The sequence below is a fragment of the Leucoraja erinacea genome, chromosome 6 (genome assembly GCF_028641065.1).
Source record: "Leucoraja erinacea ecotype New England chromosome 6, Leri_hhj_1, whole genome shotgun sequence".
NCBI classification, from domain to species: domain Eukaryota; kingdom Metazoa; phylum Chordata; class Chondrichthyes; order Rajiformes; family Rajidae; genus Leucoraja; species Leucoraja erinaceus.
The window spans coordinates 44,909,663-44,924,564 of record NC_073382.1 but is presented as its reverse complement, the minus strand read 5'-3'; the positions used below and the strand labels follow the sequence as shown (position 1 = coordinate 44,924,564).

General features: G+C 40.8%; 1 protein-coding gene across 1 annotated transcript in view; it reads left to right on the top strand.

Annotated features, from left to right (window-relative positions):
• The window catches only part of rxfp2b (relaxin family peptide receptor 2b), a 56,853-nt gene that overhangs the window by 26,001 nt on the left and 15,950 nt on the right, over positions 1–14,902 (top strand). The window contains exons 4-14 of the mRNA XM_055636865.1: positions 73–178; positions 2,222–2,293; positions 2,853–2,924; positions 3,973–4,044; positions 5,539–5,610; positions 8,582–8,656; positions 8,819–8,890; positions 11,069–11,140; positions 12,932–13,003; positions 13,092–13,163; positions 13,745–13,816. Of these exons, the coding sequence (XP_055492840.1) occupies positions 73–178; positions 2,222–2,293; positions 2,853–2,924; positions 3,973–4,044; positions 5,539–5,610; positions 8,582–8,656; positions 8,819–8,890; positions 11,069–11,140; positions 12,932–13,003; positions 13,092–13,163; positions 13,745–13,816 (829 nt within the window). The remainder of the gene's footprint in view (positions 1–72; positions 179–2,221; positions 2,294–2,852; positions 2,925–3,972; positions 4,045–5,538; positions 5,611–8,581; positions 8,657–8,818; positions 8,891–11,068; positions 11,141–12,931; positions 13,004–13,091; positions 13,164–13,744; positions 13,817–14,902) is intronic.

Below are 14,902 nucleotides of genomic sequence, written 5' to 3'. Positions count from 1 at the left end.
GTTAATTTACAGAGAGGAAATTTCATTTGCATTACAACAACCAATGTCCTTAATTATGTTCTTAATTCACAGTACTTCAGCATTTCCCGCAGAAGTGTGATTGTCGAGGAACAGAAATGGAATGTGATTATAAGAACCTGAATAATGTGCCACAGGTTTCGGGGAATGTGACAATGCTGTAAGTCACATTCATCATTATTTTTAAATTATGTTGTGATATCTTTTCTATTAGTTATGATGAAATGAAAAAAATATTAAAAATATTAGCTCAACACAAATTATTTTAATAGTTTTATTTTTAATTTTAGTTTTAAAGATACAGCATGGAAACAGGCCTTTCGGCCTACCGAGTCTACACTGACCATCCATCGCACGTTCACAATAGTTCTATTTTATCCACCTTTTCACCCACTCCCTACACACAGGGGCAATTTACAGAAGCCAATGAAACCTACAAACCCGCACATCTTTGGAATGTGGAAGGAAACCAGAACACCCGGAGAAAACCCACACGGTCACAGGGAGAACGTGCAAACGTTACCACCACTGTCGACATCTGTTCTCCCAGTTATTGAGCAGCTCCTCCATGATGGTCCCGAAGAGAGCAACCATTGTCTCAGCATGCCGCTGGTCTATGTGACTGCATATTCTGTGGCAACATCTGCAGTCTATTGTTTGCTGTTTTGAATTAGTATCTGGAGCCAACTTACACAGCCATTCATTCGCTTATGAATGGAGCTTTAAGTTAATCCAACCACTAGGCTTCAGCTGAACGGCAAGCATGACACAATTATATTATATAAACACATAGCATGGTCTCTTAAGATTGTAACAACCCACTAATCCTAAGGTAGCTTGGAGACACAAGAGACAGTAGATGCTGGAATCTTGCGCAAAATTAAAAGTGTTGGAGGAACTCAGCGGGTCAGGCAGCAGGTAGGAAGGAATTGCGAGCCTGATTTGATTTGGTCTTTTCCTACTTCCAGTTCTCCTCACCCGTCCCGCAACCCCCCCCCCCCCCCCCCCCCCCCCTCTACTTTCAGTCTGAAGAAGGTTTCCGACCTGAAACGTCACCCATCCGTTTTTTACCAGAGATGCTGCCTGACCCGCTGAGTTACCCCAGCACTGTCAGACTAGATCTATGTTATCCCACTTTCTCATTCACTACCGAAACCTTAGCAAACATTTTACAGTGGCCAATTAACTTGCAAACCCACGCACCTTTGGAATGTTGGAGGAAGCCGGAACACCTGTGTTATTCCAGCACTTTGTGTCTAACTTTTATATGGTGTTATTGTACCTGCCTCAACTACCTCTTCTGGCAGCTTGTTCCATGTACCCACTATCATTTGTATGAAAAAGTTTCCCTTCAGGTACTAATTAAATCTTTCCCCATTTCACCTTCTTGGCCCCCTCACTGTGGGTAAATGATCTTTCTGCAGAAGTGTAAAAAAGCAGTGAAAGGTTCAACAATTGCCACACACCTCCCTTTGGAGAGCAGCAACTTGAGCTGATTCGAAACACTTGTGGAATTGTAGCATGAGCAAGAAGTGACCAATTAGCACCTCATCGTTCAATCGGAATACATTTTTGTCACATGTGACTAGGCACAGGGAGATTCTTTGCTTGCATACACCATGTATACAACAGTTTGTGATTCCTTCAGTTAGTACTGCTGGAAACGTCTTGCTGTAGCTGACAGCTGCGTGTTGGCTGGAAATTTGGGTTGCAAGTTTAACAGCAGCATTGTTGTGGCATGCAGCGGCACAGAGCAGCAGAGCAGCGGTGGAGGACATCAACAACAGTGCCAGGCCAGGCCACCCCCTGCAACTTCAACCAAGTGCAGTTACAAGGACAAGGTGTCTTTATGGTCAAGTTAAGACTCAACATTTCTGTACTTGATGGGGACAAGATGGCACAGGAAATACGGCGACGTTTGTGTACTGCCTCAATGTAATCTAATATTCTTACACTCTTGTTTATACGTATGATTGCGTCTAATGTATCGCAGTTGGACAAAGAGCCGGAGAGCAAAGGGTTGTGAACCGAAATGTCACCTATTCCTTTTCTACAGAGATGCTGTCTGACCCGCTGAGTTACTTCAGCTTTTTGTGTCTATCTTCGGTATAAACCAGCATCTGCAGTTCCTTCCTCCTGCATATGTGACACATGAACAGGCTGCCTGCGTTGTGAATAATAAAATTGCTTCTCTCCAATATAGGTCTCTGAAGAGCAATAAAATCAAAAGCCTACCCGCTGATGCTTTCCTCACCTACTGTGACCTGCAGGAATTGTGAGTGCATTCTCAACTTTTTTTTATCAGGGATGGATTTCTGTATATTTTCGTTTGCTTTTTTAAAATGTATTCAGTGCTCCAATGATACGGCTTCATATTCAACTTTTATATTGATGCACTTTAAAAAGGAAACAATTAAAAACTGACCCGAAGTGCTGGAGTAATACAGTAGGTCAGGCAGCATGACTTGAGGACATGGATAGGTGACGTTACGCAGCGGGATCCTTCTTCAATTTAAATAAATGTTACAGAGTGGGCTCACGGTGGCGCAGTGGGTAGTGCCGCTGCCTAACAGAGCCCGAGACCCAGGTTTGATCCTGACCTCGGGTGCTGTCTATATGTCGAGCTTGCACATTCTCATTGAGACCACGTGGGTTTCCTCTGGGTGCTCGGGTTTTCTCCCACATCCCAAAGACGTGCGGTTTTGTAGATTAATTGGCCTCTGTAAATTGCCCTGTGAAGAATAATTCTACTATTAGGAAGATTGATGAATGTTGGATCTGGATTTCAAACAATCTAGGAAGGCAATTATTATATTTATTTCATTGTCTTACAGATACCTGCAGGATAACCAAATCCAATCTATCTCAAAAACTGCATTTTGTGGACTTTACAATCTCAGACGATTGTAAGTAAACAGCTTATACTCTGTTACCTAATTTAATGCTTCAGAATAAAGTTTGTTAACATTTCCACCTATAAATCAAACCTGGCAGTTTTGCTTTTTTGCTGTGAATAATGTTTTCTTCTCCTCGCCCCATGACTTTCAACAGTTTCACCACGGTTATTCCTCTATCATCTTGTGCAATCTGTTGTGCATTAACAGCAATCTGAGTGTTCTCCCCTCTCTTCCCCGTGCCCCACCTGAATGTGCACACCTGAATTTCTCCCACTATCCCATCCTCCTTTTATCCTTCCCTCCACCTTCTTCCAACTACTTCCTTTCCCCTGGCTTCATGTCACAGCCTTTTGTCTCTTGTGCATCTCTGGCCCTCGTCCACTCATCAACCAATCACCCCCTCCCCTGTTTCAGATCAGAGCCCTTCCTCACCTATATCCAACTATCACTTGCCTGGTTTTGTCCTGCCTCCCACCTCACTTTTCCCACTTTCTCCCACATACTCTACAATCAGTCTGAAGATGGATCCCGACTCAAAACGTTGCCCATTTATATCCCATGGAGATGCTGCCTGACCCATCGAGTTCTCCAGCACTTTGTGTCTCATTTTGTAAACCAGCATCTGCAGTTCCTAGTCGGCATACTCTGCATTTATCTGGAAGATCTCCACAGAAATGACACCAGCTATCAGACAAGCCTGGGGTATCATGACAAAAGCCACCTCGTGGCGATCCCCGGAAACGACGACACGATGCACTCTGTGACTCGTCGGGCGACCGATTCTGTCAACATGTTGGACGACGACAGAAGCCAACAGCGAGCTACACCTCGTCTGACACACGAGCGAACGAAGCAGTGTCTGTTGCTTTATACAAGGGTGCACTCATATTGCTGAGGTGGCAATGTAATCCAATTATGTCTTTGGACTGATTTGTTGACTGCCCCATCGTTATTAATAGTTCCTCGGAATTTTCAGTGTTTACAGAACTAGCGTAAATAATTGCAATGGTTTTATCCAGCAGGCAATTTAATTATATATTACTATTTTCTTTCCTAGGTACATCAGTCACAATCATATCACTTCATTGAAGCCAAGACTATTTCAAGACCTTCATAACCTCGAAATTCTGTACGTATCAAACATAATTTTCTCAATTTTTTCAGTCTAGTAACACCATATTCATACTCCAAGGCTTAATATTATGATTCCATTTTAAATAACATTTCAGATATTTTAATTTCTCCAAATTTACAGAGAGTTGTGGATGTAGCCCAGACCATCAAGCAAACCAACCTCCCTTCCATCGACTTCATCTATACTTCATGCTTACAAATCCAAAAGGCCTGTCATAGAACATGGAACACAGGACCATACTCACCCTAGTCACTCCCTCTTCCCCCCTCTCCCATCAGGCAAGAGGTACAGAAGTGCGAAAACACACACCTGCAGATTCAGGAACAGTTTCTTCCCAGCTGTTATCAGGCAACAGAACCATCCTATCACCAACTAGATAGGGTCCTCACCTACCATCTATCTCATTGGAGACCCACCATCTTTAATTGGAGCTTACTGGACTATGTCTTGCACTAAACGGTATTCCCTTTATCCCGTACACTGTGAACAGCTTGATTGTAATCGTGTATAGTGACTTCAGAATTAAGGGACAGAAGTTTAGGGGTAATATGAGGGGGAACTTCTTTACGCAGAGAGTGGTGGCGGTGTGGAATGAGCTCCCAGTGGAAGTGGTGGAGGCAGGTTCATTGGTATCATTTCAAAATAAATTGGATAGGCATATGGATGAGAAGGGAATGGAGGGTTATGGTATGAGTGCAGGCAGGTGGGACTAAGGGGAAAAAAAAATTGTTCGGCATGGACTTGTAGGGCCGAGATGGCCTGTTTCCGTGCTGTAATTGTTATATGGTTATAGTCCTTTTGTTGACTGGATAGCATGCAGCAAAAAGCTTTTCAGCTCAGTACATATGATAATAATAAACTAAACTAAATTTGTATCATAGTTAATCGCATGTTAAGATAACGATTTATTTTCAAATGTAAATGTTTGGCCAAATGTTTTTACTTTAAATATTAATAATTTTCTTTCTGGTCGGATCCCTCCTTTTAAGAGTTATACAGCACAGAAATAGGCTCTTTTAGACCAGCTCATCCATGGCTAATAAGGTGCCTAGTTAAGATAGTCCCATTTGTATGCATTTGGCCCAATCCCTCTAAACCTTTCCTATCCAAGATGTTTGTGTCCAGGAAATAAAGTTCCATTTATCTTTACATGTTTTTCTGCTTCTGTGGCCCGTGAGTTGAAGTATTAAATTTAGTCATAATGCAAATTAAGGAGTATATTGGAAAAGACACATATTACAAATCCAAAAGGCTTGCCATAGAACATGGAACACAGCATAGTGCAACACAGGACCAGGCCTTCGATCCACTATGTCTGTGCCAAACACGATCCCAAGAAAAACTCTTATCAGTCTGAACATTACCCATAACCTTCCATTCCTTACATATCCATGTGCCAATCCAAAAGTCTATTCAACGGTTAAATGAAACCCAATTATTGCATATATTGCATTCCTTGCATAAAATAGTACAATTCTTTCTTCTTAGATTCCTTGATGACAACTTAATATCAAGAATCTCACCACGGTTATTTATTGGACTGAAATCTCTGTGTATTTTGTAAGTACAATTTTCCATCCCTTCACTTTGGCAAGTGTTTTAGAGGTTTTATTTATGAAGAATGTGGTCCTATTGAAATGTTGCTTCAGAACTTTTGGCATTTTCTTGTCTGAAAAAAAGTGTTAAAAGGATGGTAACCACTGTTGTAATGTTGTTTTTTTTTGGAATAAGCCTGATATATTTTGACATCTTTATATTGCACTTAAGATTCATTTTGGGTTGAAGAAGTGTTGAAAATGCATAACTGGTTGGAAAAGAAAAGAAATAATGAAAGGCCTAGATAGAGTGGACGTGGAAAGCTTGTTTCGGTAATTGGGGGAGTCTAGACTAGAGAGCACAGCCTCAGAAGAAAAGGACAAACCTTTAGAATGTTGATGAGGAGGAATTTATTTATCCGTGGCAATTAATCCCACAGATTCACCGTCACCGTTGCTACGGATGACAATAGACAATAGACAATAGACAACAGGTGCAGGAGTAGGCCATTCGACCCTTCGAGCCAGCACCACCATTCAATATGATCATGGCTGATCATCCACAATCAGTACCCCGTTCCTGCCTTCTCCCCATATTCCCTGAGTCCGCTATCTTTAAGAGCCGTATCTAGCTCTCTCTTGAAAGTATCCAGAGAACTGGCCTCCACTGCCCTCTGAGGCAGTGAATTCCACAGACTCACAACTCTCTGGGTGAAAAAGTGTTTCCTCATCTCCATTCTAAATGGCTTACCCCTTATTCTTAAACTGTGGCCCCTGGTTCTGGACTACCCCAACATCGATGTTTCCTACCTCTAGCGTGCCCAAACCCTTAATAATCTTATATGTTTCAATAAGATTCCCTCTTATTCTTCTAAATTCCAGGGTATACAAGCCGAGCCGCTACATTCTCTCAGCATATGACCACCCGCCATCCCGGGAATTAACCTTGTGAATCTACGTTGCACTCCCTCAAGAGCAAGAATGCTCTTCCTCAAATTTGGAGACCAAACCTGCACACGGTACTCCTGGTGTGGTCTCACTAAGGCCCTGCAGAAGGGCCTCGTTGTACAACTGCAGAAGGGCCTCTTATACTCAACCCCTCTTGATTTGAAGGCCAACATGCCATTCGCTTTCTTCATTGCCTGCTGTACCTGCATACTTTCATTGACTGATGAACAAGGACCCCCAGATCCCGTTGCACTTCCCCTTTTCCCAACTTGACACCATTTAGATTATAATCTGCCTTCCTGCTTTTGCCACCAAAGTGGATAACCTCACATTTATCCACATTAAACTGCATCTGCCATGCATCTGCCCACTCACACAACCTGTCCAGGTCACTCTGCATTCTCATAGCATCCTCCTCAAAGTTCACACTGCCACCCAGCTTTGTGTCATCTGCAAATTTGCTAATGTTACTTTGAATCCCTTCATCTAATTCATTGATTTATATTGTAAATAGCTGCGGTCCCAGCACTGAGCCTTGCGGTACCCCACTAGTCACTACCTGCCATTCTGAAAGGGACCCGTTAACCCCTACTCTTTGTTTCCTGCCTGCCAACCAATTTTCTAAATGTGTCAGCAGTTTACCCCCAATACTATGTGCCCTAATTTTGCCCACTAATCTCCTATGTGGGATCTTATCAAATGCTTTCTGAAAGTCCAGGTACACGACACCCACTGGCTCTCCCTTGTCCATTTTCCCAGTTACATCTTCAAAAAATTCCAGGAGATTAGCCAAGCACGATTTCCCCTTCGTAAACCCATGCTGACTCGGACCGATCCTGTTACTGCTATCAAAATATGCTGCTATTTCATCTTTTATAATTGACTCCCGCATCTTCCCCACCACCGAAGTCAGGCTAACTGGTCTATAATTCTGTTTGCTCTCTCCCGCCTTTCTTAAAAAGTGGGATAACATTAGCTACCCTCCAATCCACAGGAACTGATCCTGAATTTATAGAACATTGGAAGATGATCACCAATGCGTACACAATTTCTAGAGCCACTTCCTTAAGTACCCTCGGTTGCAGACCATCAGGCCCTGCGGATTTATCAGCCTTCAGTCCCATCAGTCTATCCCTCACCATTTCCTGCCCAATGTCGATTTCCTTCAGTTCCTCCGTCACCCCAGATCCTCTAGCCACTAGTACATCAGAAAGGTTGTTTGTGTCCTCCTTAGCGAAGACGGATCCAAAGTACCTGTTAAACTCATCTGCCATTTCCTTGTTCCCCATAATAAATTCACCTGTTTCAGTCTATAAGGGTCCAACTTTGGTCTTAACTAATTTTTTCCTCTTCACATACCTAAAGAAGCTTTTACTATCCTGCTTTATATTCCTGGCTTGCTTACCTTCGTACCTCATCTTTTCTCCCCGTATTGCTTTTTTAGTTATCTTCTGTTGCTCTTTAAACATTATCCAATCCTCTGGCTTCCTGCTCATCTTTGTTATGTTGTACTTCTTCTCTTTTATTTTTATACTGTCCCTGACGTCCCTTGTCAGCCACGGCCGCCCCTTACTCCCCTTGGAATCTTTCTTCCTCTTTGGAATGAACTGATCCTGCACCTTCTGTGTTATTCCCAGAAATACCTGCCATTGTTGTTCCACTGTCATCCCTGCCAGGGTATCTTTCCAGTCAACTTTGGCCAGCTCCTCCCTCATGGCTCCATAATCCCCTTTGTTCAACTGTAATACTGACGCCTCCGATTTACCCTTCTCCCTCTCAAATATTAGATTAAAACTTAACATGTGGCTGTCAATGGGTATCTTTAAAGCAGAAATTGATATGTTCTTGATTAATAAGGATGTCAAATGTTCCAGGGAGAAGGCAGGAGACTGGGGTTAAAAGGAATAAATAGATCAGCCATGATCGAATGGCAGTGTAGACTCAATGGGCTGAATGGCCTAATTCTCCTCCAATGTCATAATAATGAGGGATGAATGTTTAATTTGCCAGTTCATGTTACTGCAAAAGTTTTAACTTTCTCTTTCTAGGTCAATGGTAAACAATTTATTGGAAAACCTACCAAAGAGACCAATATGTGCTGAAATCCCCGAAGTTTACTGGATGTGAGTATTAACTATTTTCTCATTGCTTATAGGGTTTGTGAAACTCCACCTTTCGCAAGTAAGTTGTGCCTTTGTGTGTCATTATTCACTACTTGTTTTAAAAATGCTCATTCCGGTTGTATCCATGACCAAGTTAATTTTGGTACCCAATTATACTTCTAGGGACTTTGACAGTAATCGAATCAAGTCATTGAATTATTCAACCTTTGTGAAATGTGATAAGCTGGCTGTGCTGTGAGTATTTATGCAATCAAATCATTTATAGTTATAGTCATACAGTGTGGAAACAGGCCCTTTGATCGATCGTGCCCACGTCGACCAATGTGCCCCATCTACACTAGTCCCACTTGCCTACATTTTCCATATCCCTCTAAACCTATCCTATTCATGTACCTATCCAATTGTTTTCTAAACATTGTCATTTGTAATATCCAAATAGATCTACAAATATATGGATACGCAGGGAATGGAGAGAGATGGATCACGTACAGTCAGAGGGGATGAGTTTAACTTGGAATCATGTTCGACACGGACATTGTGGGCCATAGTTCCTGTGTTGTTTTGGAAGTTGCTGACCAGCGCAGCTCCATCAAAACTGACAGTTATGGGGAAAATGTGCAAATTGTTATTGGAAGTAGTTGTGATAATTAATTTTCAGAATTCTCATCCTAATCTGTTCTATAAAGCCAACGAGAAAAGTACCCCAAAATTGTATTTTCCATTATTCATCCATATAGTATTTTTAATTCTAAGAACCAAAAACTATATGGATGAATAATGGAATTGAAAGAAGGTCATTAATGGAGCATGAAGATGGTTGGTCCTTAGACCCTGCCTTGAGGAATGCCTCCAGCCACCACAAACATCTTCCATTGTGCTAAATATTGTTCCAACCAGCAGAAGGTTTTCCCCCTGATTGACTCCAGTTTAGCCAGGGCTGTTTAGGTTCCTGGCATGTACGTATCTCCTTTGTAGTTGGTCCTATCATACATAGACATATTTAGAATAAATTAATACATGAATTTGGAGGAAATGGCTTGTGTTCTCATGTTGGTTCATGAGGGGGCAGATTATTATCTCGATGGGGTTAGGTTAAGTAAGCGGGAGGTACAGCGAGACCTGGGTGTCCTTGTACACCGGTCACTGCGAGACCTGGTGTGTACACCAGGCAGTGAAGAAAGCTAATGGAATGTTGGCCTTCATAACAAGAGGATTTCAGTATAGGAGTAGAGAGGTTCTTCTGCAGTTGTATAGGGCTCTGGTGAGACCAGATCTGGAGTATTGTGTACAGTTTTGGTCTCCTAACTTGAGGAAGGACATCCTTGTGATTGAGGCAGTGCAGCGTAGGTTCACGAGATTGATCCCTGGGATGGCGGGACTGTCATATGAGGAAGATTGAAAAGACTAGGCTTATATTCACTGGAGTTTAGAAGGATGAGGGGGTATGATAGAAACATATAAAATATTAAAAGGACTGGACAAGCTAGATGCAGGTAAAATGTTCCCAATGTTGGGCGAGTCCAGAACCAGGGGCCACAGTCTTAGAATAATGGGAAGGTCATTTAAGACTGAGGTGAGAAAAAATATTCTCCTAGAGAGTTGTGCATTTATGGAATTCCCTGCCACAGAGGGCAGTGGAGGCCAAATCACTGGATGGATTTAAGAGAGAGTTAGATAGAACTCTAGGGGCTAGTGGAGTCAAAGGATATGGGTAGAAGGCAGGCACAGGTTATTGATAGGGGACGATCAGCCATGATCACAATGAATGGCGTTGCTGGCTCGAATGCCCGAATGGCCTCCTCCTGCACCTATTTTCTATGTTTCTATGTTTCTATGGTTCCTTGTGAAGTCATACAGCATAGAAACAGGCCTTTCAGCCCAATTTGCCCATGCCGACCAACATGCCCCAAAATTAGCCCCACCTGCCTGTCTTTGGCCCATATCCCTCCAAACCTATCTTATCTATTGTCATCACCTAAAAGATGCTCATTCTATCTTCCAATATTCCCTTTCACTGACAAATGATTTGGCAAGTTAAGTAAAACAAACAAAGGCCATCCAACCTTGGGTGAGGACTAGGAAGGTGAGCCAAGGGATTGGACAATGTTAGGGCTTAAACATTTAGATTGAACGAAACAAATGAGTGTGAGATCCAAGGAACTACAGATTCTGGTTTATATAAAAAAAGACACTAAATGCTGAAGATGGGTGTCGACACAAAACATCACCTATCCATGTTCTCCAGAGATGCTGTCTGATCTGTTGAGTTTCTCCAGCACTTTGTGGCTTTTAAAATAAATATATTGTGTTTAAAGATTCTGTACTTTAGACTTAAATGAAACTTTGCCATTTAAAGACAAACGCTCCAATTTGACTTATGTATGTAACAAGTACATTTTGTTTCTTCAACAGGTACATTCAGAGGAATGAAATTACTACTATTTCCGAAAAGGCATTTGCTCCATTACATAGTTTGATAGAACTGTACGTCTAAGTGCTTTCTACTACTGTCTTTTCTGCTTTACTTTTTTTATTTTAGTATGTATTCCTCACTTTTGACATACCAGGTGCAGTCCTGATTAGGTAAATGAAATGATTTGTATTTATCAAAATGATAACAAAACATTTTGTTATTCTTAATTAGGTTGCAGATAAAATAGAATGATAAGGAAGGTGCATGCAACCAATTAGCAAGATAGTACTAAGATTATTTGGCTAGCATCATTTCTTCCACTACTGTTGCAGTCCTGACCAAAGTATCATATTTATGGTAGTACAATTCCATAAAGTTCACCATAAATATAAAAGGGGCTTCAAAATGATCTAGTGGAGTTTTTTTGTTAACTGCTCGATTGGTCTGCTACAGATTACAGCACATGGGCATGAAAACTACTGGAAATTTGTTCTCTGTCCTTCATAAACAGTGATATTAGAGCCTAAGAAATTACACCAAATGGTATGAGTATAAATCTTTGCTTATATGTGGGACAATTGAATTGTCAGTCACACCTAACTAGGCCTTTTTGGGAGGCTTACTTATGGACCAATTAAAGGGGGAAACAACAATATCAGATTAGTTGCCAGGGAGTTCGAGGTAGGCACCATCATCGATGTAAGTATCCAATAATGTAGTTTGGTTACTGTTCATTCCTAACATCAGTACCCCAATCTCCCACCTTTCCACCAAACTCTGCCTATGTCCAACTGATCTCCAATCTTGAGTCCATTTGATTCAAGACGCTAATTTTATCAATGCCGACTCGCAATGCCAGAGACCCAGATCTTCAGAGGTTTTTGTGTAGAGTCTCCCTGTGATCGTGTGTGATTCGTCACAGTGTTCAGGTAATCTCCAAGTGCTCTGGTTTCCTTCTACATTCTAAAGGCATGGAAGCTTGTAGGTTAATTGTCCTCTGTAAAAGTGGGTAACATCGAACTAATGTGAACGGGTGATCGATGGTCGGCGTGGACTCGGCGGCCCGAAGGGCCTGTGTCCATGCTGTATCTCTAATCTAAATTAAAACTATGAATAACAATCTCCCTATTCCCAATTCTATCTCCAATACACAACACACTCAGGCATCGTCCTATTGCACAGCATCACTTTAAGACATCCTTTAGGTACCATAGGATTTCAAGCCCAATAACTGACCCTAACTGTGACACAGCCTGGATTGTGTCCTCTTCAACCCTTCCGGAGAAATAGCTGACAATTGGTTGTCACTTGTGTAATTGAAGGTTTTGCTCGTCTTACGTAAAGCCACAATGCTTACCACCATCCACATTATCTAGTGCAGCACAGTGACGCAGCAGTAGAGTTGCTGCCTTACATTGCCAGAGACACCGGTTCAATCCTGACAATGTGAGCTGTCTGTACGAAGTTTGCATGTTCTCCCTGTGACCGCATGGATTTTCTCTGGGTGCTCCAGTTTCCTCCCACACTCCAAAGACGTGCAAGTTCGTAGGTTAATTAGCTTTGGTAAAATTCTAAATTGTTCCTAGTGTGTAGGATAGTGCTAGTGTATGGGTTGATCACTGAACTAGTGGACTCGGTGGGCCAAAGGGTCTGTTTTGAGGTTGTATCTCTAAAGTCAACATCTTGTAACCTTCCATAAATGCAACCCAACCTCGTTCCTGGGGAGCAACTTTGCATTTTAATATTTTGTTTCTAAGCGGAAATGAATGTTTACATTTTATTTTACTCTGAAGTCATTATGCTTTGTTGAATAAGTAATATGACCTACAAATTTACATTAACTTCTTTTGTATTATTCTCAGGGAGTTGTCATCTAACAAGATTCAGGAACTCCCCAAACATCTATTCAAAAATATTAAATTACTGATAAAATTGTAAGCAAAACCTGTTGATATTTCTCTGATTTGTGCATTATTATTCAATGAATTTCTCTCATAAAATAATCATTTTAATTCATTTTAGGAATATATCTGACAATCCCATTAATTTTGTACATCCTGAACAGTTTGAAAATCTCCAACAACTTCAATCTCTGTAAGTTAATTGGAAAATTCAGAATAATATAAGCTACTGTTTTTGTAAAGTTAAATAAAATGTTGTGCATCTCTAATATAGTTTATATTCTGATTTTGATTATTTTAATATGAATTGCCTAGCATTAATCACATGTACAAAGTAAATTAGATTAAGAAAGTAGGCAGCTGTATGGAGTTATTGTAGAAATAAAGACCTGCAGATCCTGGTTATTGCACAAAAGAACACAGTAACTCAGCAGGTCAGGCAGCATCTCTGGAAAACATGGATAGGCGATGTTTCTGAAGAAGGGTCACCTATGCATCACCTATCCATGTTCTCCAGATATGCTGCCTGACCTACTGAGTAATTTTGGCACTTTGCGTCCTTTTGTGTATAAAATTATTGCATCATTTTAAAAGCAAGAATATTGTGCATATATGTCAGGAGACTGGTTGGCATGGAAACATGGAAAATGTTTGGTATCGTATTGTGCAGGTTTCATTGAGTAAGATAATTTACATTGCCAAAAACTTTTATCAGTTTATTTTTATGTTGTATGCAGATGTATCGTGACAGATTTAAAATTTTTCTCTTGACAGTGGTATTGAAGGAATAGAAATTGCAAACATAGAAAGCAGAATGTTTAATCCAATGACAAATTTAGAACATATGTAAGTATACAGCTCAAAATTCACAACATTGTACCCTTTCTTGGATAAGTTACAGAAAAGATTTGGTTTCATCATATGCCGTGGAAATTAGCGAAGTCATTATGAGTTTCCTCAACTGCCATCCAATTAGAGCCACACTAATTAATGCCTTGTTTTGTTTTTCTTTTTGAGGTTTATATTTACATTATTATCCAACTTTTGACTAATTTTAAATAAAAACAGAAAATGTTACATACACTGCAAAAGCATCTGTAGAAAGAAAAACAGAATTATCATTTGAGGTTGAAAACTCTTTGACAACGGTTCAATGGTACTTTATTGTTACATGTACAGGTACTTGGATATAGTGAAATACCTTGCTTTGCATATAATTCAGTAAAATCATACTGTGCATAAGCACAATCATAAATAAGTACAAAACTGCAATGATTGTAGTATAAGAATTTTAGACCTCACTGGAGCAATGCACAAAAAGTGTTAAGCACTGGGTTGGCATTGTAGGGGTCGGCCTGGCAGAATTGGACAGGGGAAGAAATAAGTTGCTATTAATTTGCAGGGAGGATTGAGTAGTGTTGAAAGGACTAAGGGGATATTGTCCAGGGAATAAACTGTAAACCAGTAATCAACATACTTTTGTTGATTACTTCCTACCTCATTTATACATTTTTGTCATGAATTGAATATAAAAATTTGCACCTTTTAATGGGGAAAACAGATATGGAGCTATGATGGAGACACAAGGAACTGCAGATACTGGTTCACAAAAAAAAAGATACAAAGTACAGGAGTAACTCAATGGGTCAGGCAGCATCCCTGGAGAACATGATCAGATGATGTTTTGGTTCAGGATCATTCTTCAAGGGAGGTTATAGGTGACGTTTTGGGTCGGGACCCTTTTTCTGACTGCATCGGTGACATTTTGGATTGGGAGCCTTCTTCAGTAAATAAGCATCCCAACCCGAAATGTCACCTATCCGTATTCTCCAGAGATGCTACCTGACCCACTGAGTTACTGCAGCACTCTGCGTCTTTTTTATGGATCAGAATGTTTGATTACTATTTTGCATTCAGGCAAGAGTATAAAAA